Source organism: Megascapheus bottae, chromosome 11 (genome assembly GCF_031878675.1).
Source record: "Megascapheus bottae isolate mThoBot1 chromosome 11, mThoBot2.hap1, whole genome shotgun sequence".
Taxonomy (NCBI): Eukaryota; Metazoa; Chordata; class Mammalia; order Rodentia; family Geomyidae; genus Megascapheus; species Megascapheus bottae.
Genome location: NC_143519.1, coordinates 44,761,107 through 44,786,292, shown reverse-complemented (window position 1 = coordinate 44,786,292; position 25,186 = coordinate 44,761,107). Strand labels below are relative to the sequence as shown.

Genomic DNA, 25,186 nt, shown 5'->3' with positions numbered 1-25,186 from the left:
TACACACAATTAGTCACAACTATTAACAGGAGTTTTGTAGTAGTAGGGATTGAACTCATAGCCTCCCTCAGGCTAAGCAAGAACTCTGCTAGGGTTAGAGAGGACTTACTTTTCTATATTCTTTGAAACAATTTTTAGAAATCATATATATATACATATATTTATATTTGCCCCTTTCTAGTCCTTGCTATATAAACACGAGACATACAGGCTGTGTGTCCCAATGTATGCATAGTACACTCAAAATGTTGCTTGAAAAGTCTGTCTGTATTGACAGGAAAAAGCCCAATTTGGTGATGTTTGGTCCTCATTATATGTGATATAGTGCTTGGAGCTGGTGAGCACCAAACCTTCTTGTCCAGTTGGTGTTGATTGGGAATGTCCCTGGATGATAGGAATTGAGTTCATTCCCAGTATGATCCAGCCCCCAGGGCTCTTGAACATGTGCCCAAGATTGGGGTGAATTGCATTGTCTTTTCTCAATGTGAGCTTAGGGCCTGGGCACTGTCATTGGGCTTTCTCAAGGCTAGAGCTCTACCACCTGAGCCACAGCACCACTTCTGGCTTTTTTCTATGTATGTGGTACTGAGGAATCGTACCCGGGTCTTTATGAATGCTAGGCAAGCACTTGACCACTAGACCAAACTCCCGGCCCCAGAAATACAGCCTTTCTATATGTATACAATGTGGTAAGAGAAATTAGAACTAGAATAAATACTTTTATGATATTCTGTAAATCTTTGGTGAATTTTTTTTTTAAGAATTTTGCCTTGTCTAGGCTTTGAAGACTTGTCACAAGACTGTCATGTTCCTGTTATTTCAGGGTGTTTCACTAACTTGTGGGTGGGAATAGTTGTGTGAGAGGGTACAAATAATGTTTCTGATTTTTATAACACAATCATGCATGCACATATACACACTCCTAGATGAGAACCGACTACTTTAGTAGGTTTTTTTTTTTTTTTTTTGGTGGGTCATGGGGCTTGGACTCAGCCTGGGCCCTTCCCTGAGGTACAGCTATCACCCTACCCTTGAGCCAAGCCCCACTTCCTGTTTTCTAGAGGTTAGTTGGAGATAGGAGTCTCTGTCCTGGCTTTGAATCTTGATCCTCAGCCTCTGGAGTAACTAGGATTATAGGTGTGAGCTACTGCAACCTGCTATTAGTCAGTAGTTTTATAATCTTTGACTTTATCTAAATACCCTAGTTAAACATCCCTGAGGAGAGGTCCTAGTTCCATTCTGGTAACCTGTTTTCTCTTTATGAACGGCTAATGTGTGTATAACAGTCAAGACTGACTAGTATATTGGCAAGTCAAAGATGTGGTTGTAGTATATTGTGCTTTTGTTGCAGGAAAATCGAGATCTGAACGTAGGAAGTATTGGACACATTACTGGGAAAAGAGTGACTTATTTAACCAAAGGTAGGTAATTTAATCTAGAATTAAATTTTTGTTAGCATTTATTTATTTAGAAGTTAGCTTGGTAGGCATTAATTTTTTCTTGGCATCTATTTGATACAGCAGAGATGGCTTGTTTATAGAAATAACTTGAAGCCAGAGTCATGGTGGATGTAGGAAAGTGGCCCATCTTCAGTCTGCTTTCACCTCAGGAAATATCATCTATTCGGAAAGCATGTGTCTTTGGCACCTCAGCCAATGAAGCACTGTATGTCACTGATGATGACGAGGTAATACTTTGGAGATTGGATCTTAAGTTTTGGGGCTTATTGTGGAGTTGGGTTTCAAATCATGGCATTCAAAGGAGAGAAAAGGTAGGATGTAAAGAGAACTTGAAATTTGGGAAGATTGTGCCTTTGATACACTTCCTCTCTTGGCATCTTGATTTGCTATCTCTCTTCATTGTATAGATAAGGATGTGAAACTTAAGTAATGTCAGCAGTCTACTAAGTTGTGTCAGCAGTCTATCCTACTAAGTTATCAAATTGAACTTGAGTATGTTATTTTCAGAGTGGAGAAGTCATTGGAGCTTTCAGTGTGACTTGAATCTGGATGTACTAGACAAAACTATTTGTTTTCTAGGTCTTTGTGTTTGGACTGAACTATAGTAACTGTCTAGGAACTGGAGATAACCAGAGCACACTTGTGCCCAAGAAGCTGGAAGCATTATGTGGCAAGAAAATTAAAAGCCTTAGTTATGGGAGTGGCCCCCATGTTCTCCTCAGCACTGAAGGTAAACGGAACAATCGCTTTCAGTTTGTGGGAAATGGAGCAATTCAAAGCTAAGGGAGACAAAAAATGAAGGCTTTTTCAAATAATTTCAGATTGCTTGTTTCTTAATTTCTGAAGGATATACACAAAGCAGCCAGAGGTTAACCACATAGGCTACCGTGGAATAGCCACAGGATGTTGGGCATATTAGGCAAAACTTTGGGAAGTTTTTAGACTACTTTTACAAACTTGTAAGAGATTGGCTCACAGCAAAGGAAGTGACCTTTTCCAGTTTCAGTGGATTTGTAGTCACAAGGTAACTTTGGTATTTTTATAAACAGGCAATACTGGTTTTCCTTCCTTTGTATGGTTTCTAAATCTTGAGTCAAGAAATCTTAGTTTATTCTTGGGCACTCATGAGTTTATTCTCAGGCATTCATGAGGATGCTACATTGCAATAATTGGAGATACAGGTGGCTAGATTCTTGTCCTTTTTCTCCATTTCTCTAAGGTCTGTACGGGAGAATAAACTTGTTTTCTTTGGTAATTGGTAATTTATCTGCAGTATAGACCACCTACATTCTGAAAGCTCCTTACATATAACTTCTTCCTTTTATATTTTAAACCCATTAGCTTTTGTTCTCTTTTGCTGGGGCCTTGGGATTTGGCTGGATGATCTAGGAGATTAGCCTTTCAGAGATTGATTGTATTCCATCTCTGTCTAGACTAGGCATCAAGCTTCATTGGGTGCTGCTTTGCTAATTAATATTCTGAGTACTGCTAACTGATATATGGATCCATTCCATGTTATCTTTCTCTAAGTGTCTGAGAAGTCTGAGCTGGTCCTTAAGTAGGAGTCTTAACTGGTGTTGAGCATAGTACAGTGGTTGCCTTACTTCTGCTTGAATTCTTTTTTTTTTTTTTTTCCCCTGGTTGTGGAACTTGAATTCTGGGCCTGGGCATTGTTCCTGAGTGCTTCAGCTCAAGCCTACCACCCTACCTCTAGTGCCACTGCCAGTATTCTGGTGATTAGAGATAAAGAGTCTCAAGGACGGTTTAGTGCCTGGGCCGGCTTTGCACTGCATTCTTCACATCTCAGCCTCCTGAGTATTTAGGATTACAGTACCCGGCTTCTTTCAACTTTTGGCTTTTCTTTTTCTGTAATTTTTTTTTTCAATTTTGAATTAGTATATATTATACAAAGGGGTTTTAGGATAGTCCTGTATCATGATCAAACTTTCCCCATCTATTATTGTTGTTTTAGTCTCCCCTTCCCTACTTGTTCACCTTGATATATTTATCACTTTCATCCTCTCCAGTTGCCCTTTCCCTTCCCACTGATTTTCACCCCCAGTTTCTTACTTTTTCCAAAGTCGGAGCAATTCAGAGCTGACGATGAGCCTGATGATCTTGGCTGTCTGTTCACAGGTAAAAGCAAGCTACACTGATCTGAATATTGGGAGTTGTATTCATGTGGGAAGCTTACCAGTTCTGAGCTTCTTTTTAAGGAGATAGTACTGATTTTGTAAGGGACACTCCCACTATCACTTTGTGATCTCCTGTATAGACTTTTCCAGTTTCCTAGTCTGGGTAGAAGAATCTATTGACTTCCTAGATGGTGAACAAGGGAAAAAGCAGGTCTTTAGGGCTTCTCTGAATTGTTTTGATCCCTTCTGGGCTGGAATTCTCTGGCTTGCTTTCTTTGTAGTGTTATTTGAAATGGGGGAGGAGTTTGAGCAAAGTGAAAAGTAGGGATACAACTTACAAGAAATTCACATCAAGTAAGTGCTCTGGGTCTCCTGTCAACCAATGTTGGGAGGGATTGTCTAGCCCCATAGGGAAGTGATGAGGACTTGCTTCTGTTTTTATTTGCAGCCTGCATTTGGGTCTCCTGAAGTCCCTGGTTTTCCTGAGATCCTGGGGTTGGAATTGGCTTCCTGGCAGCTTCTCCCTTTGCAGATATAATAATGCTATTTCTGGTTTGAAGCATTAATTACTATATCTTTTTTCATCCTCCAAATTTCTCCTCTGTGGTTTGTTGTCCTGAGTACTCATGTTGTTTTTTTACCTTTTACTATCATTTCTGTTGCATTTTAGATTTCTACACACACACACACACACACACACACACACACACACACACACACACACACACACACGGATTTTTTTTGGTGGTACTAAGGTGTTTTTTTTGGGGGGGGAGTGGGTTGTGGGCTATAACTCTGGGTTTCCCTGGGTTTCTTTTGCTCAAGGCTAACAGTTCTTTCACTTTACCACGGTTCTGTGATTTAGAGATAGTGTCTCTCAGACTTTCTTGCCTATGCTAGCTTCGAACCATGATCCTTAGATTTCAGCCTTCTGAGTAGGTACTATTGCAGCCTCTGGCACCTGGCTATATTAGGATTTAACTTTGGGCCTTGCTAGGCAGGTGTTTTGGAGCCATATCCTCAGTCTGTCACATTTTTGCAGAAGGCTCAGTTGAACAAGTTAGTACAAGTGTGTACTATCACACCCAGCTTATTGATTGGGATGGGACCTCAACTTTGCCCCCTCAAACTATGGTTGTAATAATCTTTGCCTTCTGAGTAGCTGGCTATATAGCATTTTTGAAGGCTGTTTGGGAAATATTTTGATCAAATTGAAGGGAATATTTCAAATTAAAGGGAATATTTTGATCAAATTCTAACATCTAGTTTTACCCGGTCTCTACTTTGAAGTTCAGTGTCTGTATGATGCTAGATTTTATATGTAGATCATGTGCTTCTAGATTTGTCTTCTGAAGTAATATTGTTAGGTTACTTATAAAATTAATAGTTTGGAAACCTTTCCAACTTAGTATCCAGACTATGAAGACTAGACTAAAAGATGAGACCCTGGATATACTTAAAAGGTCAGAAACTGATGGATTTTTTTTCTTATTCCCTCCATACTTCTCTAGTCTGTTGTCACATTCTTGGGTAATTTTACACATTTCAGGTGATCCTGAAATGTAGTTCCTGGCCTGCTCTGAATAGTATAAGCAGAAAAGGGCCTCAGAAGTGAATGCACTGTCTAGTTGGGCTTCTGTAGGGTTTGGTGCTGAAAGCCATCTCATGATGTTTACCTTTCTCATGCTTCATCAAGGAAAGAAGAGAGGTGTGAATAGATTACTTTTCAATAGTGGCTTTTGTGATCAGGTGACCCAGAATCTCATCCGTGAAAGCTCCAAGCCCTTGCACAGGCTGCACCCTGGACATTGTACTGCACAATTCTAGTCACTATCATTATTTCTAGCAAAGTGTCACCTCTACTCCTGTTTTTTTTTTCCTCCAGTCCTGGGGCTTGAACTCAGGACCTGAGCACTGTCCTTGGGCTTTCTCAAGGCTAGAGCCCTATCACTTGACCCACAGCACCACTTTTAGCTTTTTCTATGTATGTGGTACCGAGGAATTGAACCCAGGTCTTCATGCATGCTAGGCAAGGACTCTACCACTAGGCCAAACTCTTAGCTCCTCTGCTCCTGTTTTATGACTACAGTCAGACTGCCTCTTTCTGCCAGGATTGGAACTCCCCTTTTTCCTCTAGCCTAGAGTCATAGAGTGTTCATGGCAACCACAATTCAAGGTTCTTTGTATGGATCTTGTCTGGTCTTGAGTGATCAGAATGTTTTTTATTTTAACTGTAGAAAAGAGAAGAGTATATATCTGGGGAAAACATACTCTTGATAGGCATTCAGGAAAAATACATAAAATGATAAATACTTCAAAAGGACATGAAACAAAAGTTATTGCTTATAAGAGTCCCAAAAGACAAAGTCCATTAAAAGAAAAGATCCAGACAGAACTTTGGAGTGGGATTGGTGAACACACTGGGATTGGTGGTGTGAAAGCTTTGTGTGCTACCTACCTTTTGGCTTTTTTCATTTAGCTGTTCCCATGTTCATCTCTTGAAAGAACCGATTATGCTTGTCAAAGGGATCCTTATAAATGTTAGTGATGATGCGTCCTGATTCATGCCAGCCCCCAGCCATCGAAACACTCCTAGTTTTAGAGTCCTCCTAATATCACAATACTTATAAGCAAGCATAAGATTGTTTGTTCTGTGTGTATGTGTATATGTGTATGTATATGTACATTCTGGGGTTTGAACTCATGCCTGGGCACTGTCCCTGAGCTTTTTTCTTTTTTTGCTCAAGTCTAGTTAGTGCTCTGCCATTTGAGCCACAAACTCCACTTCCATCCTTTTGGTGGTTAATTGGAGATCAGAGTCTCTTTTTTTTCCCTGGGCTAGCCTCAAACCTCTGTTCTCAGATCTCAGTCTCCTGAGTAGCCAGGATTACAGGTGTGAGCCACCAGTGCCTGGCTTTGTCCAGATTTTTTTTTGCCAGTCCTGGGGCCTGAGCACTGTCCTTGGGCTTTCTCAAGGCTAGAGCTCTACCACTTGAGCCACAGCACCATTTCTGTCTTTTTCTATGTACCAAAGAATTGAACCCAGGTCTTCGTATAAGCTAGGCAAGCACTGTATCACTAGGCCAAACTCCTGGCCCTTTGTCCAGGTTTTTTTTTTTATTAAAGAATTTATTAACATTGATTTTTTTACATCATATTTCAAATGTCATGTTTAGCAAGCAAGTATTCAAGAAGGATATCTGTATATACAATCACTGGCACTTAGATTTTAGGATATAATTAAAATTAAGCTGAGGGTTTGTCTGTCATAGATACCTATTAATCTATGTAATAAAACATTATGTCTATAGAGTATATAGCCCATCATGGATTTTTTTATGTCTATGTAGTTACGTTTATATCTCCAACACCATGTCCATAACATTGGGTACCCAAATATTGAGTCATCGCTCTTGTACTGTTTGGATCTAATATCTAATATTAAGGATACCATGTGCTTTTTGTTCCTTTGGTTGTGACTTATCTCATTCATCATGATTCACTCTAGCTTCATTCACTTCCCAGCGAATGCCATTATTTTATCTTGTCTGTTGGCTGTATATATATACATACATTTTTTTGTATCCATTCATCTGCAGTAGGGCATCTGGGTTGTTTCCATTGCTTGGCTATTGTGAATAGTGCAGAGAGCTTTGTCCAGATTTTTGATGTACATTAAATAATACTCATTTTGATACACATTAAAATAGTCTCTTTATGCCTTCCTGAAAAAATTTTAGTGTAGAAAGTCAAATGTTTCTACAAATAAATTTTGACTTTACACTGCAAAACTGATTCTGTATGAGTACCAAATTCTTTGAGTAAAGATTTTGCTTCTATTCTGTTCTTTCATCTTTCCCTCTGTCCCTGGAATCTCACTGGTAGTTATAGCAAGGAGAAAGCAATATGAGACAAAGTTGGAGAATGAGTTGAACTAAGTCTGCAGAAGAGAATTTTCTCTTGGAGCCGATTTCTCTTGTGTGCTCTTGTCTAGATGGAGTGGTCTATGCCTGGGGCCACAATGGATACAGCCAGCTGGGGAATGGAACCACCAATCAAGGCATTGCCCCCATACAAGTTTGTACCAATCTCTTGATCAAGCAGGTGATTGAAGTAGCTTGTGGCTCACATCATTCAATGGCTTTGGCAGCTGATGGAGAGGTAAGTACACTGCTCTTATTTTTTAATTGTAATTACATAGTGAGATGCCTGGCTCCAGTTTTACTTGTTCTACTAAGTGGCTCTGAAACCACAAATAAGATTCCAGTATTTGTTTATTTGAAATAGGATAGGGAAGGGGAGAAAACAAGATGAGGGGAGGGAAGGAAAATGAGGACAAAAACCATGAGAAAGGGTAGCAATGTTTGTGAAGTAATGCATCCTCTATCTGGTGAATATAATGTAACCCTTCTATTAATTGCAATAATAATATATTAAAAGATTCCATTCTCAGTTTCAGTTCCTAGAACTGTTTTGGTTTCTTCTATCCATCTACACAGGGGATATAATTTTTACATACACCAGCATCATTTTATAGAATATAGCAAATAGTATGAAACCTTCAGCATTATGTAGCACATCATAAGCACTCAATTTTCTTTCCTTTTTCTTGTAGGTATTTGCCTGGGGCTATAACAACTGTGGCCAGGTGGGATCAGGATCTACAGCAAATCAACCAACTCCTCGAAAAGTTACGAACTGTTTACATATTAAGAGAGTGGTTGGCATTGCCTGTGGTCAGACTTCTTCCATGGCTGTTTTGGACAATGGCGAGGTGAATTTTCTTCATTCCTGTCACTCCTTTATTCCCCTTTCATAAAGAAGAAGGCTTTTTTTGGACAGCCTTCTTTACAGTTAGCTAATTTTTAACTGAAGGTTAGAGGCACTCAGTCAAATGATCGTTATCTGTTCTTTAGAATGACTTTGCTTTATCTGCAAAGATAGAATCTGTTAGGTCTAAATTTGATGTTTTGATCCATATAACCTAGTGCTTCTAGAGATTTGTGATTTAATGGGCTGAGAAATCTCACACCATGTTTCTCTAACAATGGAAAGGTCAACTGCACATTTTCAAGTCAACTGACAAAAAAGTTTTGGTGGAATTAGCTACCACATCTCAAATATTTGCTCCTAGGAGGAAGATAGAGTAGAATTTGTTGTCCTGATTGTTAGGGTGGACCACCTTTTGAGCTAATGGTTACTATTATTACATTATTTCTGGCTGAAACTAATACTTAATTGGGCCCCCGCTACTGGGTCACTCACCACTTGTGCATTATCATCTAAGCATCTTAGTGCATATAGAGAGACTTCTATGGATGTCAACTGTGTTGTACCCACCTATGTGGACTGACTTTTTTAATATTAATTTGACTATCATTCTGCATGGTCAGAATTCCTTGGGATAGCTGCTAAGAGCCTCTATTCCAGTGTTCTCCCTTATTTAAAAAAATCATATAATTTTAAACTAACAAAGGAAGGCAAATGAAACATAAAAATTGAATCTTCAGTATTACCAGTTCTGGATTCTTTTTTTTTTTTTTTTTTTTTTTTTTTGCCAGTCCGGGGCTTAACTCTGGGCTTGAACACTGTCCTTGGGCTTTCTCAAGGCTAGTACTCTACCACTTGAGCCCCAGCTCCATTTCCGGCATTTTTTCTATGTATGTGGTATGGAGGAATCGAATCTGGGTCTTTGTGCATGCTAGGCAAGCACTCTACCACTAGGCCAAACTCCTGGCTCCCTTCTGGATTCTTTTATAAACAATTATATAAGGATAAGTATAATTATCTTTAACTGGGAAGGAGCAGTAATATTACTGTGTTTTTTTTTTCTGCTGTTGTGCACTGTCTCCCTGCTTGATTTGCAGCATGTGCTTTGTCTTTGTGTACTTCAGTATTATCCCTATAGTATCTGGTCTGAATGCTGCCTGCTTTTATGGATCATCCACATCTGGAGCTCCACTGACAGGCATTTCAATTGTTGATAATTTTTATCTGTCATAAGCAGTGCTGGGCTGATTTTCTGTTACTTTCTGTGTATTTATGCCATATTTCCTTTTTTTGGGGGAGAGGGGTGGTCATGGGACTTGAACTCAGGGCCTAGGCCCTCTCTTGGAGCTCCTTTTTGCTCAAGGCTAGCACTCTACCACTTTGAGCCACATTGCCACTTCTGGTTTTCTGGTGGTTAATTAGAGATGAGTCTCAGGGACTTTTCCTATCCAGGCTGTCTTTGAAACTGGAATCCTCAGATCTCAGCTTCTTGTGTAGCTAGGATGACAGGCATGAGCTACTGGCACCCAGCTTGTGTGTGTGTATTTCTGTAGGATAAATTCTCAGGTTAAGAATTTTGGTATCAAGCTGAGTGCCATTAAAAATGTTGATAGCTATCCAGGCCTTGGTGGCTTATGCTATAATCCTAGCTACTCAGGCGGCTGAGGTCTGAGAATTCCAATTTGAAGCCAGAGAGGGCAGGTAAATCTATGAGACTACCCACGCTGCCATGGCTTACATGGCAAAAAAGCTCAGGGACAACATCCCACCCTGAGTTCAAGCCTTAAGACCAGCATGAAAACAATGTTGATAGCTTCATCCATAAAGTTGATACCTGTCATATACTTCTGGCTTTTGCTACAGGTCCCTTTAACTATCTTTCACCAGAACTCTAAAGTCTATGCCCCCGTTCCCTTGTCACATCACCCTGAGAAGCCTTAGGGCACATCTCTCCCAGCCTTGCTGAAGAGTGTAATGCCATCACAAATCTTAGGTTTTTTTTTTTATTGGAGCTAGACTTTTTTTTGTTGTTGTTGTCAATTCCTAGTTAGTATTTATTCCTGTCTTCCACACTGAATGTTTTAAAACTTGAGCTCTCTAGTGATTCCTTTCCCCTTTCCTCCCCTCCCTCTTCCATTCCTGGGGCTTGAACTCGGGGCCTGGGCACTGTTCTTAAGCTTCTTTTGCTCAAGGCTAGCACTCACTTGAGCCACAGCACTACTTCTGGCTTTTTCTGTTTAGTGGTACCCTGTGAGGGAATCACTTTGCTCTGTGAGAACCTTTTCTTACCATCTCCCTCTTTTGGTTCCTTTACTTCCTAGCTCAGGGCTTTATCAGAATTTATTGTGTGTCTATGGGAAACATTATATACTAAATGATCATTTGTTTAGAGTGTTTTATCCTTGTCACCCTTTTTATGGTAGCCAGTGTGATTTTTTAAAAATGCAAATTAATTCTTAATTTCCACTGAAATATCACAAAATATCAAATGTATTATTCTACTTTCCTTCATGACTTTATCATATAGCCCTTTCCTATCATGTAGTCCTCTCCTTCTAGTCTTCTCTCCTTTTCTTGGTCCAAGTGTTTACCCAGCCCCTCTCCTTGTTTCCTGCCTCTCCTTTTGACTAATTCTTCCTGGAGTACCTTCACTGTCAGTCTTCAGCCCTGTTTAGCTCTTTAGTCTTCTCTAAACTTTCTTCCTATAGCTAAATCCCTCCTCATTGTTCCTGTAGTGTCTTATTTCTCTTAGTACCTTAGTCTGCAAAGAAATAAGTGTGCATCTACCTGTTGAACTTTGACCACATACTTAGTCCTTTTCTGTGTCTGCATGTGTAATAGCTATTTAGTAACTATCAGTAACTTTATTTTGCCAGTCCTGGGGCTTGAACTCAGGGCCTGAGCACTGTCCTTGGGCTTTATCCTCAAGGTTAGCACTCTGCCACTTGAGCCACAGCACCATTTCTGGATTTTTCTATGTATGTGGTACCAAGGAATTGAACCCTGGTTCTTTGTGCATGCTGGGCAAGCACTTTACCACTAGGCCAAACTCCCAACCCCATAACTGTCAACTTTTTCATGTATATTGCGCTCATGAGAAACTTCCCAAGGCTAGCTTGTAAGTCATGGAGTAGGAATTGATGCTAAATCTTGTCAACCCCCACCCAGAGCATCTTTTTGGGGATAAATTGTAGGACCATATTGAGTGAAATCCAGATGTTGGAGCATCTAAACTGTTTAGAAGGACTCTTCTGTTAGCAGTTCTCATAGCCTGCCTCACCTTTCTCTCCCTCTCAGGTGTATGGCTGGGGCTACAATGGCAATGGTCAACTAGGCTTGGGAAACAATGGCAACCAGCTGACCCCCGTGAGGGTGGCAGCTCTCCACAGTGTGTGTGTGAACCAGGTAGGTTGTAATGACTTTACTGGCTGTACCTGTCCCTTTTTCCTGCTCTAATATGGTGATATTTTGGAGGTTACTCTTTTATCATTCTTTTCTGGCAATTCCATGTCCTTCCACATGCACATTGAGTGGTTTGTTAGTCCTTAAATTCCCATGAGAAGGAAGCTCATGATGTGGTATATCAGTCTTGACAGGGTAAAGCAAGTGATATTAGAAATCTAGCAGTCTAAGTGTCCTCAATTCCCAACAAATCCAGGCCAAATGTGGTACTATGGGCTGGCTATGATCTTTTTTTTTTTCCCCCAGTCCTGTCTTTTTTTTTTTTTTTTTTTTTGCCAGTCCTGGTCTTGGGCTCAGCGCTTGAGCACTGTCCCTGGATTTTTTTCTCAAAGCTAGTGCTCTACTACTTGAGCCACAGCACCACTTCTGGCTTTTTGTTATATATGTGGTACCGAGGAATTGAACCCAGGTCTTAGTGCATGCTAGGCAAGCACTCTACCACTCTGCCAAACTTCCAACTCCCCAGTCCTGTGTCTTGAACTCAGGGTCTGAGCACTGTCCTTGGGCTTTCTCAATGCTAGAGTTCTACCACTTGAGCCACAGCACCACTTCTGGTTTTTTCTAGGTACCAATGAATTGAACCCAGGTCTTCATATATACTAGGCAATCTTACCACTAGGCCAAACTCCCTCTCCCTCGCTATGATTTTTTTTTTTTCCAGTCATAGAGCTTGAACTCAGTTCCTGAGCACAGCTCTTGGGCTTTCTCAAGGCTAGTGCTTTACCACTTGATACACAGCACCATTTCTAGCTTTTTCTGTGTATGTGGTACTGAGGAATTGAACCGGGTCTTCTTGCATGCACTCTACCACTACCGTTAAGCCAAACTTTCAGCCCCCACCAGGCTATGATGGTTAAGCAGAGGTTGTCTCTCTTTCCTGTTTCTTGATGTGGTACCTGTTTCATGGTATGACAATTTCCCTTTACTTGCAGATTGTCTGTGGCTATGCACATACACTTGCACTAACAGATGAGGGCTTGCTGTATGCCTGGGGAGCTAACACGTACGGGCAGCTGGGAACTGGCAATAAAAATAATCTTCTAAGCCCAGCACATATCATGGTGGAGAAAGAAAGGTAACTTGGCTGTGTCTGTGTTCTATCTGTGTGTGTGATGCCACTGTATGTGGCAGAGCTATAGTGGTTGGCTTTATGACTTTTCTGTTTATTAATATTCTCATTTAGAATAAGATAGTTTTGAATACCAGCCCAAACCAACATGATGATAAGATTCTCATGCATCTTTTTTTTTTTCCAGTCCTAGAGCTTGAACTCAGGGCCATAGCATTGTCCTTGGGCTTTCTCAAGGCTAGAGTTCTTCCACTTGAGCCACAATACCACTTCTGGCTTTTTCTATGTATGTGGTTCTGAGGAACTGAACCTGGATCTTCCTGCATGCTAGGCAAGCACTCTACCACTAGGCCAAACTCGCAGCTCATGCATCTTTTTGAAGTAGCCATTGGTATTGATAAATGACTGTATCCTAATTCTGTCAGACTTGGTGCTGACCATTGAATAGGGAAGTTAGAGTCTGTGACCATTCTGAGATTCAAAGTGTAGCATGATAAAATGATAACCTGGCTTGCCTTCAATAACTAGTATGTAATACAGTTGATATTTTGATAATCTAATTTGGTTTCAAAGAAACCAAAACATAATTGAGGAACCTCAAAATAGTATATTCTTTTTTTTAATAGATGCTGCTTTATAAAACATGCTTTTTCAAAAAGAAAAAATAAGCTGGGTGTTGTGGCTTACATCTGTAATCCTAGCTATTCAAGAGGCTGAGATCTGAGGATCATGGGTTAAAGCCAGCCCGGGCACAAAAGGACCTGAGGACTCTTATCTCCAATCAGCCTCTAGAAAATGGGAAGTGGGGCTTAGCTCAAGGGTAGTAGCTTTGAGCTGAAGAGCTCAGAGACAGTGCCCAGGCCAAGTTCAAGCCCCATGATCAAAAAATAAATAAATTAATTAAAAATAAATTTAAAAAAAGGAAAGACAAAAATATAAAGAATCACATTGCTCAAAAAATGTGTAAATTGAATCAAATGTGTTGGTTCATTTGAACCAATTTTTGAATAATTAAAATCTGTCCTTTAAAGGGCATCATCTGTTTTATTGATTTCATGTAATGTATACTACTAGTAGGAATAGATGCTTAATGTTTATTGAACTACATTGTAAGATTTTACCCACTTGAGTCTTTTTTTTTTTTCTCCTTTTGTTGGTACTGGGATTTTAACTTTAGGTTGCTAGTGGCATGCTCAACTTCTTGAGCCACACCCTCAGCCCTGCCTAATGAATTCTGTTATTGGGCTCTTAAGAACTTAGTGATAAAATGGCTCGTACTTTTGTATATCAGCCAATTACTCTGTTTATGTGTGGCAGTACTGAGGCTTGAATTTAGTTAGGGCACTCCTCTTAGCTTTTCTTCTCAAAGCTGGCACTTTGTACCACCTGAGCTATAGCTCAACTTCTGGCTTTTTGGGGGTTAATTGGAGATAAGATTTTCATAGATATTCCTGTTCGGGCTGGATTGGAATAGTGATTCTTAGATGTCAACCTCCTGTCTAGGATTATGGAAATGAGCCACCAGCACTAAGTTATAGTCCATTATTCTTATCCAAATGCTTATGAACTTTTGTTTTCTCTTTTAACTAGAAAATGCTCTGTTAAAGTGATATAACATATGTATGTATGTATGTATATATATGTGTGTGTATGTATGTATGTGTGTGTGTGTGTGTGTGTGCGTATATATATATATATATATATATATTTTTTTTTTTTTTTTTTTTGCCAGTTCTGTATGTGGTACTATTGAGGAATTGAACCCAGGGCTTCATGCATGCTAGGCAAGCACTCTACCACTAGGCCATGCTTCTGGCCCTGCATGTATATTTTTTAAACTATCATTTCAGCCCCCAGAACAGTCAGGATATGTTGTCAGCATCCACGTTCCTCATTGGTTTTTTGAAGTATTCTTTACCAGTATGCATTATTTATCCTGACTCAAAATGAGCCCAAAGGAGAAGTGAAGCTCTCAAGAAGACACATTGTTGCCCCGATCTTTTGCTTTTGTAACTAGTTCTTGGCCACTAATATTCCTGGACTTGGGCTGCTTTGAGGTGTTTTAAGCATAAACTTTTAAATTACAGTGGGTAAGGGATGCATATTAAGGGCTTCTCTGATGAAAGAAGTGTCATTTCCTCCCCCACCCCCAAACTTTTCAGGGTTGTAGAGATTGCGGCCTGTCACTCCAGCCACACCTCTGCAGCCAAGACCCAGGGCGGGCACGTGTACATGTGGGGCCAGTGCCGGGGCCAGTCCGTCATTCTCCCTCACCTCACCCACTTCTCCTGCACCGACGATGTGTTTGCCTGCTTTGCCACCCCTGCTGTCTCCTGGCGCCTCCTCTCTGTAGGTAAGTAGCTTAGGCTGTTTCCATCCAGGAGGGTGCTGGCAGCTGACCAGATAGTCCTGTAGATTTGCCTTTCATACTTTCCTCCAGTAATAGATTTATTTGTATATAACGATGAATTCCTATGGACTTCTGTTTTAATTGAGATTAATGGTTAGTTTTTTTTTTTCTAGTCATGGGGCTTTAACTCTCTTTGAGGTTTTTTCCCCCCCCCATATATTTTTTTATTGTAATTAATAGAAGGGTTACATTATACTCACCAGATAGAGGGTGCATTACTTCACATACATTGATACCCTTTCTTATGAGAGATAACATAATACATTTAAGGACAACAATCACTCATTATATGGCTTTTGTTTCTATATCCTAGAGGTCCTTTCATTTAGTGTCATACTATATGGCCTTATATATCTAGGTTTTCTTTTATTGTAAATCTCTGCTTCTCCTTGAGGTTTCTAAAGGCTAGTACTCTACCACTTGAGCACTAGCACTACTTCCTGCTTTTTCTGTGTATGTAGTACCAGAGAATTGAACCCAGGTCTTCATGCATACGAGCCAAGCACTCTACCACTAGGCCATGCTCCTGGTCTTAATGGTTAGTTTTATATTAACTTAGAGATAACCCAGTGGTATTTATGTTCATAATATTATGCACCCATCATTTATATCATATTTCAAAATACTTTCCCAACCCCAGAAGAAAATCCTGTATTCCCTAAGCATTCAACTTACGCCTCCCTCCCCCCATTCATGAGGGTATGTTTAGGAAGAGTTCCAGTATTACTGAAGTGAAGCCAAATGAACATGGCCTTTCAACTCATTTGCTAGCTTCTGTAACTGTAATGCAATAGAAAAATGGTTAGCAGGACCATTTGGCCATAATCACATAGGTATAGCTTGTTAAAGCACATCTGTACAATATCTTAAGATCTCTCTTTTTTTTTTTTCTTTATTGCTAGTATGGAGGCTTGGACTTAGGACTTTTGGATTTACAGCTTTATTGCTCCTGGCTGGCACTCTACCACTTAAATCATGCTCTAGTCTAGGTTTTTTTTGGGGATTGGAAGGGGTTGAGATTGAGTCTTAAGGATTTTTCTTTCTAGACCGGCTTGAACTGTGATCTTCCAGGCCTCAGCTTCCTGAGAAGCTAGGACTGTAGGCATGAGCCACTAGTGCCCAGATAGATTTCTTTATACTACTTACCTGAACTTGCAAAATCCTTGGCAACCCTTCCATATGCATCTTTTATTTATTTTTTTTTTAAGGACAGTACTGGGGCTTGAACTCAGGGTTGAACTTTAGCTTTTTCAAGGCTAATGATTCTCTACCACTTGAGCCACAGCACCAATTCTGACTTTTTCTGTGTATGTGGTACTGAGGAATTGACCCCTGGGTTTTGTGCATGCTAGGGAAGCACTCTACCACTAGACCATGCTCTGGGCCCCTCATATGCATCTTAAAATGCACAGTGCTTTGTGTTTAGGTTTTGAACTTAGGTTTTTATACTCATTAGTTAGGAGTTTTACTGCTTGAGCCATGCCTCCAGCCCTTCTTGTTCTAGTTTCTTTAATTTTTTTGTACTGGTTCCAGGACTTGAGCTTAGGGCTTTGTGCTCTGGTTTGACTTTCTTGCTCACTGCTGGTACTTTTATCACTTGAGTTATACCTCCAGTAAGGTATTTTGCTGGTTAGTTGAGATGGAACTTTTCAGATCTTTGTGCCAAAGCTGACTTCCAGTTATGAGCCTCCACATCTCCTGTGTGGTTTGGATTATAGGCATAACCTAGCCAGTGCCCTGCTTGTTCTGGTTACATTTTTGTGCATATGTGTGCTAGTACTGGGGCTTGAACTCATGGCCTGGGTGATGTTTCTTAGTTTTTGTGGTCAAGATTGGCACGCTGCTACTTGAACCATAGCTACACTTTAGGGTTTTTTTCTGGTTAATTGGACTCAAGAGTCTCAAAGACTTTCTTGACCATGCTGGCTTTGAACTGAGAGCCTCAGATCTCAAATCTCCTTCTGAGTAGTTAGGATTACAAATACATCTGGCTACTTTTTTGTTTGGTTATTTTTGAGGTAGAGTTCTTTTTTGTGGCTTGCCTGAACAGTAATCCTACTCTTTATATTTATTGTTGCTAGAATGGCTGGTGCACACAGCCTTATCCCATTTTTCATGGTTTGAAACGAACTTTTTTTAAAAATCTAGGCTGGCCTGGAACTGCTGCTGTTTCAGACTAGATCTTCTCGGTAGCTAGGATTACAGATACGCAACATTGGTGCTCAGCCTTTACTGGAATTTTTAATGTTAAGTTTGGAAAAACATGATTACTATTTTTTTAGATGACTTCTTTCCAGGAACTAAATGACATTGCAAGTTTTTTTTTCTTGGTTGTGATCTTAGCTCTAAGTGTTAGGAAAAGACTAAATGGTGAATTCACACGAAATGTTGAATTCACACATCTCAAGAGTATTTATTCTGTGAAGAGATCTTGTACTTGCCACCAGAAACAAAGCAAAGGGGCCATTTCCACCCTGTGACGGGCTGAAGGGGTTCTGAAGAGCATTCATGTTTTTGGTGGGTGAGTTACCATCTGTGCCACTCAATGCACTGCCCATCTGACTCATTTCCCATCTTTTGTCTTGAAGTGACTAGACTGTGGAGCAGTGAAAGACTGATTTTTGAGAACTTTTTACCTTTGTTGCACAGCCAGTGAAGCTTTGCATTGTGGAAGGGTGAGACTTGGGGAAGTGACACTTCTTGTCTTAAGTTTTAGTCTAGGTTGTAGTGCCAAGTTCCTCCTGTAGATTTTCCCTGTTGACAGACCATAAGTGGCACAGGTCTTTCTAGGTGAACTAGTCCTTCTAGTTTTGGACAGTTCTTAGCTAAATCATGGTGCTCAGCTCAGGTGCAGTAGAAATCTTTGTTGTAGCTTTGTTCAGTGCTCAGGAAGAATCTCTGGAGTTTATTTCCTGGTAGTTGTCTTCTGCATTTTTTCCTTCCCTTGTTTATGTAAAGTACACAAAGAAGCCTGTGAGTTCAGAGGAGCCTTTGCTTTATTCAGAATAACAAGCCAGTTGTCATCTGGTCATGTGACTGTATTCTTGTAAAGCTGTTCCCTCTAGATCTCTTATTAGGCAGATTTGCTCTGTTTCTAGAGAGTGGAAGATTAGGATTTTTAAAAATTAGTTTATACTAGTTATACATGGGGGTAGAAGTTTCACTGTTGTATTGTTTAGATTTCAGATATTTGGGAAGTTTCTCTAAGAACCTGATCTGGGCTTCCTTAATTGAATATGCTACCCCTTGAAGCAGAGCAGAAATGTTTGCAGCATTTCCAAGAAAACTGATAGACTCTTATTGTTAAAGTGCTAGAAGAAAGACTTAGTATTAAAGTGCTAGAAGAAAGTCACATTTTAAGAGATTGTGTTCTCATGAGCTTCCTCTAATTTCTCTATAAACACACATTTCTCATGTCTAACTAATGTATTTGGCTTTCCCAGGTACTGGGTTTTATTTTGCTTGGTTGGTTGTAGATGCTAAGATGCTGTGAAAATTGGTTAAAGCATATACTCAGGGCTAGCAGTGTGGCCTAGTGCAGAGTGCTTGCCTAGCATACACAAAGCCCTGGATTCAATTCTTGGTACCACATACATGGAAAAGGCCAGAAGTGGTGCTGTGGCTCGTAGAGCACTAGCCTTGAAAAAGCCTAGGCCCTGAGTTCAAACCTAGGACTGGCAAGTAAAAAGGGAGGGGGCAGGCATAAACTGTCAGGAACAAAAAAAACTAAGTACCATACTACTGATTGTGCAAAAGCCTTTTGTGCTTTCCACTATTAATAGTGTGTCCCATTGCCTCCAGAGGAGGAAGACTTTTTAACAGTTGCAGAGTCACTGAAGAAAGAATTCGATAGTCCAGAAACTGCTGATCTGAAGTTTCGAATTGATGGGAAATATATTCATGTCCATAAAGCCGTGTTGAAAATCAGGTATTTTGCATGAGTTTAGAGATGACAATAATGACTGTTTTCCATTTCCATTATTTATTTATTCCAAGTAATGAATATTGATTAGCAGTATCCTTGGCAGTAGTGGGAAATGTTACAACCTAATGTTTTAAAAAGAATAACAGTATCAAAGAGCTTTTTGTATAAGCATACACAGTAGGTTTGCATTGCAGTTTCTAAGAAAAAATATGAAATATGAGTATGTCTGAATTGTTCTTTAAGGATCTTGGGTTAGGGTAGTAGCTCAGTGGTAGAGCATTTGTCTAGAAGGTATGAGGCCTTGGGTTCAATTTTTAGCACTGCAAAATAAAGGATCTTGTGAATATTTGTTCTGTTAGAAATTGTGTTTATGTGGTTTAAAAAGATACAAAACATTTGTCAGTAAATGTGAGTATGTAGTTTTGGTATGTAGTAGTTAAACGTGCTTCTGGTGTCTTCTGTTTGTCTGATCCATTACCATAACCAGGTAACCTCTGCTTCTGTTCTAGGTGTGAGCACTTTCGATCCATGTTCCAATCTTATTGGAATGAAGACATGAAGGAAGTGATAGAAATAGACCAGTTTTCCTACCCCGTGTATCGTGCCTTTCTCCAGTACCTCTATACAGACACAGTGGATCTGCCACCTGAAGATGCCATAGGTACCTCAGCCATGTTGTGACTGGCCAGGTCAAGAATTGCCCTCCATGTGTTTGTAGATGAGTGAAATGTAAAAAGTTTTGGGTGTAGGGCTGGAGTGTGTCCTAGTGGTAGAGTGCCTTCCTAGCATGCACAAAGCTCTGGGTTCAATTCCTTGGTACCACATACATAGAAGAATCCAGAATTGGTGTTGTGGCTCAAGTCGTAGAGTACTAGCCTTGAGAAAACTCAACAGTGCCAGGCCCTGCGATCAAGCCCGAGGACTGGCCAAAACAAACAAAAAACCCTTTTTTTTGGTGCATTGGTTTTTACATCTTTTTAAAAAATAATACTATTTATGGTTAATAGTTATAGACAGAGTTCATTTATACTTGGATTTATTGGAAAATTTAAAAATTAAACTAAGTTACTAATGAATTTAGAATTTTGAAAACAAAATGAGAGGGAAATTCTAGTTTCGTTTCCTGATGCTATTGTAGAAGTGAATATAGAAGAGGCATGAGAGAGGGAGTAAAAAACTTCACTTATCCTGTGTGCTAATGCCTTCCACCTGTAATCCTAGTTTCTTGAAGAATGAAAGCTTAGTAGTTCAAGTCCAGCTGGTCATATTTGTCAGACCCTTTCTTACCCAATTGCTAGGTGCAGTTGTGTGATGGGAACCCTGAAGTAAAGGGGACCGACCCTAAAAAGAATCATATTCCAAACGCATGTCAGGGAAAGAAGCATGGCTATACTATATCAAAAGAACTAGTATGTAAAGGGAATTTTTCCTGAATTAGTCTGTCTACTAAAATAAAATAATAGTATTTATCAGTTTGTCTACCAAAAGTAAAATATGTATGTTTATGTGAAGTTTCTATAAACTGGATTAAACCTTCCACACCTTTTACTTTTAGGTCTTCTGGACTTGGCAACATCTTACTGTGAAAACAGACTGAAAAAACTTTGTCAACATATTATCAAGCGAGGAATTACTGTGGAAAATGCCTTTTCCTTATTCTCTGCTGCAGTCAGATATGATGCAGAGGTAACCTAACTTGGCAAACAGCAAAGCAGAGCTGCCTGTAACTGTGCGCTTATTTCCCCTCCTCCTCTCATGTAACACAAGGAAAGTGATGACTAGCTTAACCTCTGCTTAGGGAATCAGGAAACTTGACTGATAATTAAGAAGTGAAATCAGACTTTTCGTTTTGTTGTTTAAGAAGTGATTGATCCTCTCTTTCCATTCTTAAAAACTAAGGTGAAAGTCTGACTGACTGAGGTTCCTAGCAGTGTTCTGCAGTTGGAACATAAAGTGGTATGGTTTCTAGGACTTTTCTGTGGCCATCAGTGTTTCCCAAGGCCCACTTAGCTGTCTTCCTGTCTTCCTGTCTGTTCAGTCGGGGATGCCCTGTGTTTATATCTGTGTGCTCTGCCTTTTTGTTAATGTTTCCTTAGAACCCACTGACTCTGTGAAGTATTTGCTGTGGACTCTTATTTTATTTTGTACTTGATCAACTTGAGTATGGGTTTCTCAGATCTGTAGAGAGTCTATGAATTAATGAGCTTGGAGAGTCTGAGATTTTGTGTTTGTTGAGGGCACTTTCCTGAAGTTAAGCAGAGCGTGAGATTGTAAGCTCCTCATGAGCAGGATCTGGACCCTTCTCATCTGTGTACTTTAGTGCTTGGCATGGGTTTGGCACTGTTAAGCGTTTATAAAAACGTTTATTGAGCTCTGTGAAAATAGTACCATCTAAAGGAAGCAGTAAGCATAATTTTTGAACAGCCAGCTCACAAATATATGATTGGTATATACAAGGTTGAGAGATTCTAAATAGCCACCTAATGGCCATGCACAATTAGGTTATTCTTAGAATATTTTGTTATTTGGTGAAGCAGAATATTTATCAGGAATTTTATCAAAGAACCTCACAGTAGCCTTTGAAGTGTAACAGAAGACAAGCTTCAAATCTATCTTTAGGAAGAAAATCTAATCATTAGGTCTTATATTTTTAAAATGTATCCTGTTTCAGTTTGAGGTTCTGTTATGGTGATAAATATTTGATGAGGTCAAATATGGCAGACTTTGCAGCCTCACAACAGATGGAAAAGTTTTCAAAAGTAAATCATTTCTCATACAAAAAAATGGACATTTGTGTTTTTCCCTTACCTTTCCTGTGACACTGTGATCCTCTATTTTGAAATGCTATTTCTCTATTCATTTCCTCCCAGAGATAAGATTTTAATTTTGGTTGATATCTTTTGTCTTAGTGCTTGATTACCATATCTTCCTTGTGCTTTGCACAGTTCTTTGTGTTTAAAATGTTGTTCCTAGACTTTGCTGACTTCACACCAGTCAAAGCAAACGTTTGGTTCTGGAAATGGTGCTGGAAGTTTCTTACTCACTTTTAGCTAAATTCTACCTAGAAAGTTTATAGGAAAGGCTATAAAATTCTTACCCTTCTCACTGATTGTTTGCTTTGCTAATTTTACACATTAAAAATTAAATGCTGCAGATACATGATTTCCTACTGCCTGTGATATGAACCTACCCAGCACTCAGAAATAGATGTTGAATTAGTGAACAGAAGAATAAAGATTATTAAACACCTCATCATGAAGGGGTGCTGTTTAAAAATTTTATTAGCATAGATTAGTTTTACATGGGGGGATGCATTTCATTGTGTTACTTCCATACAAACACAAGATACACTGATCAAAAATGAAAAGGTACTTTTAAAAATATCTAAAACAGGGCTGGGAGTTTGGCCTAGTGGTAGAGTGCTTGCTTAGCATGCACTAAGACCCAGGTTCGATTCTTCGGTACCAAAGACATAGAAAAAAGCCAGAAGTGGTGCTGAGGCTTAAGTGGTAGGGCTCTAGCCTTGAGAAAGTCCAAGGACAGTGCTCAGGCCCTGAGCTCAAGCCCAGGACTGGAAAAAAAAATCTAAAACAGCTGAGTGCTGATGGCTCATGCCTGTAATCTCAGCTACTCAAGAGGCTGCGATCTGAGGATTGAAGTTCAAAGACAGCATGTGCAGGAAAATCTGTGAGACACCTCCAATTAATCACCAGAAAACCAGAAGTGGAGTTGTGATACTAAGTAGTAGAACACTAGCCATGAACACAAAAGCTTAGGGATAGTACTTGTCCCTGAGTTCAAGTCCCATGACTGACAAAAAAAAATACACTTAAGATAGCACACAATGAATATTCTACAAATATTATACATCCAAAAAATGTTAGAAAATAGAAAAGTTAGAGCAGATAAAATTTCACTCTTCTGTAGTATATTTTTAAGATTTTGGTAAAAGCTATATAAAGTGAGATAATTTGGTAAAATCTACATAAAGTGAGATAATTACACATCTTAGTACTGTGAAGTGTAAATAAATACAGCACTTAGAGTACAAAATTAAACTCATATTTATTTATTGTAAGTTAATGTGTAGGATTGGAAAAACAAGTGTTGAGCGACCAGGTTGGGGCAGTGAGATGACTTTCCTTGCCTGTGGATCACAGTGCTGAGAACATTGGAATTGTCTGCTTCGCACATTTCTTCTCTCTAAAAACTGTGATTTCTCCAAGCCCCATTTTGACAAAATAATTGGAAACAAATGTACCCCAACATGTATAGACATGAGTAGTTATAAGGATGTACAAAAGCAAGGTAGTTGTGTGAAGCCTTGCATTGTGAATGTGTCATCAAGCTTTCTCCTAGTCTTATAAAGAAGGATCTGAAGGAGGAGCACAGTAATCGTCTTCTAGTTCAAGCTGAGTAAACAGTACCTCGGAGGAGACCATAGAATTCGAATACTGTCTGAATCATGTTGCAAAATGATGACGTTTCCATGTCATCCCTCTATCTTCCCTCCGTCAGAATAGTCTTCTAGTGTAAGCTGAGTAAATAGTAACTCAAGGGAGACCATAGAATTCAAATATTGTCTGAAGATAAACAGCTCAGTATCATGTTGCAGAATGGTGACATGTTTACATGTCATCCCTCCATCTTCCTTCCGTCCTGCTCTGTCCTGCTCTCCATCTTTTCCTTCCTCCTTCTTCCCTCCATCTCTTTTTTACTTTCCTCTCTCTGCGTCTCTCCCACTTCCATTCCTCCTCCTCCAGGTTCTCTCTTCCCTCTCTCTCAACAAGGTCTCAGTATGTAGCTTAGGTTATCCTTAAATTTGAAGTCCTCCATCAGCCTCCTGAAAACTGAGATCATGCACACATTCCACCATGCTTGGCTGAATATTTATTTATTTATTTATTTATTTTTGCCAGTGCTGGGGCTTGAGCTCAGGGCCTGAGCACTGTCCTTGGGCTTTCCTCAAAGCTAGAGCTCTATCGCTTGAGCCCCAGCATCATGTCTGGCTTTTTTATGTATGTGGTATTGAGGAATCAAAACCAGGTCTTCGTGCATGCTATGCAAGTACTCTACCACTAGGCCAAACTCCTGGCCCGTTGGTTGAATATCTGTACTGATTCTCTCCAGGAAATTTTGTTTTCTATATTGAATATTAAGAGGAATAGTTGGGCATTACTGTTTCACCAAAGTAGAGAACTTTTCAGAAAATCTTACCTTGCCAAGCAATTTGTAGTCTGTTTTTCTTTAATTAAAAAAGTTTTTTTGGTCTGCCATGGAACTGGGTACTGTCCCTGAACTATTTCTGCTCAAAGTTAACGATCTAACACTTAGAGCAACAGTACCCATTTCAATTTTCTGGTGGTTAATTGGAGATGATTCCTATGGACTTTCCTGTCCTGGCTGGCTTTGAACCATTATCCTCAGATCTTAGCCTTCCTGAGTAGCTGGAGTTACAGGGGTGAACTACTGCACCAACCATGATTGTATTTTTGGTAGAGCAATAAATACGTGCCCAGGAATTGTAATTCTAAAACTGGTTTAGATCTAAGTGCCAGGAAGCTTAGAACTGAAGCCAAATGGTGAGCATTTCCTAAGTGGGCCAATTTAAAGGTTTTCTCTGATCAGTGGCCATAAAAATTTTGTGTAGTAGCTGGGCACGGTGGCTCATGCCTGTAATCCTAGCTACTCAGGAGGCTGAGATCTGAGGATCAAGGTTCAAAGCCAGCCCGGGCACAAAAGGACCTGAGACTCTTACCTCCATTTAACCTCTAGAAAATGGGAAGTGGGTCTGTGGCTCAAGGTTAGGGCAGTAGCCTTGAGCTGAAGAGCTCAGAGACATGCCCAGACCCAGAGGTAGGTGATAACCTTGAGCTGAAGAGCTCTGGGATGGTGCCAAGGCCGAGTTCAAACCACAGACCCACCAAAAAAAAAAAAAATTGTGCAGAGAGAGAA

The 25,186-nt window shown here is 39.8% G+C and overlaps 1 protein-coding gene across 3 annotated transcripts in view; it reads left to right on the top strand.

Annotated features, from left to right (window-relative positions):
* The first annotated feature begins 1,519 nt into the window (after positions 1-1,519).
* Positions 1,520-25,186, top strand: part of Rcbtb1 (RCC1 and BTB domain containing protein 1) — a 30,638-nt gene continuing 6,971 nt past the window's right edge. For all 3 annotated transcript variants that reach the window (XR_016537107.1, XM_090342164.1, XM_090342163.1), the window contains exons 1-10: positions 1,520-1,687; positions 2,040-2,190; positions 7,590-7,756; positions 8,211-8,369; positions 11,663-11,770; positions 12,760-12,902; positions 15,059-15,249; positions 19,108-19,234; positions 19,741-19,892; positions 20,787-20,917. Coding sequence is in view for 2 of the 3 variants with exons in the window: in XM_090342164.1 (XP_090198290.1) it covers positions 1,562-1,687; positions 2,040-2,190; positions 7,590-7,756; positions 8,211-8,369; positions 11,663-11,770; positions 12,760-12,902; positions 15,059-15,249; positions 19,108-19,234; positions 19,741-19,892; positions 20,787-20,917 (1,455 nt within the window). In the remaining variant the exon portion in view is untranslated. The remainder of the gene's footprint in view (positions 1,688-2,039; positions 2,191-7,589; positions 7,757-8,210; positions 8,370-11,662; positions 11,771-12,759; positions 12,903-15,058; positions 15,250-19,107; positions 19,235-19,740; positions 19,893-20,786; positions 20,918-25,186) is intronic.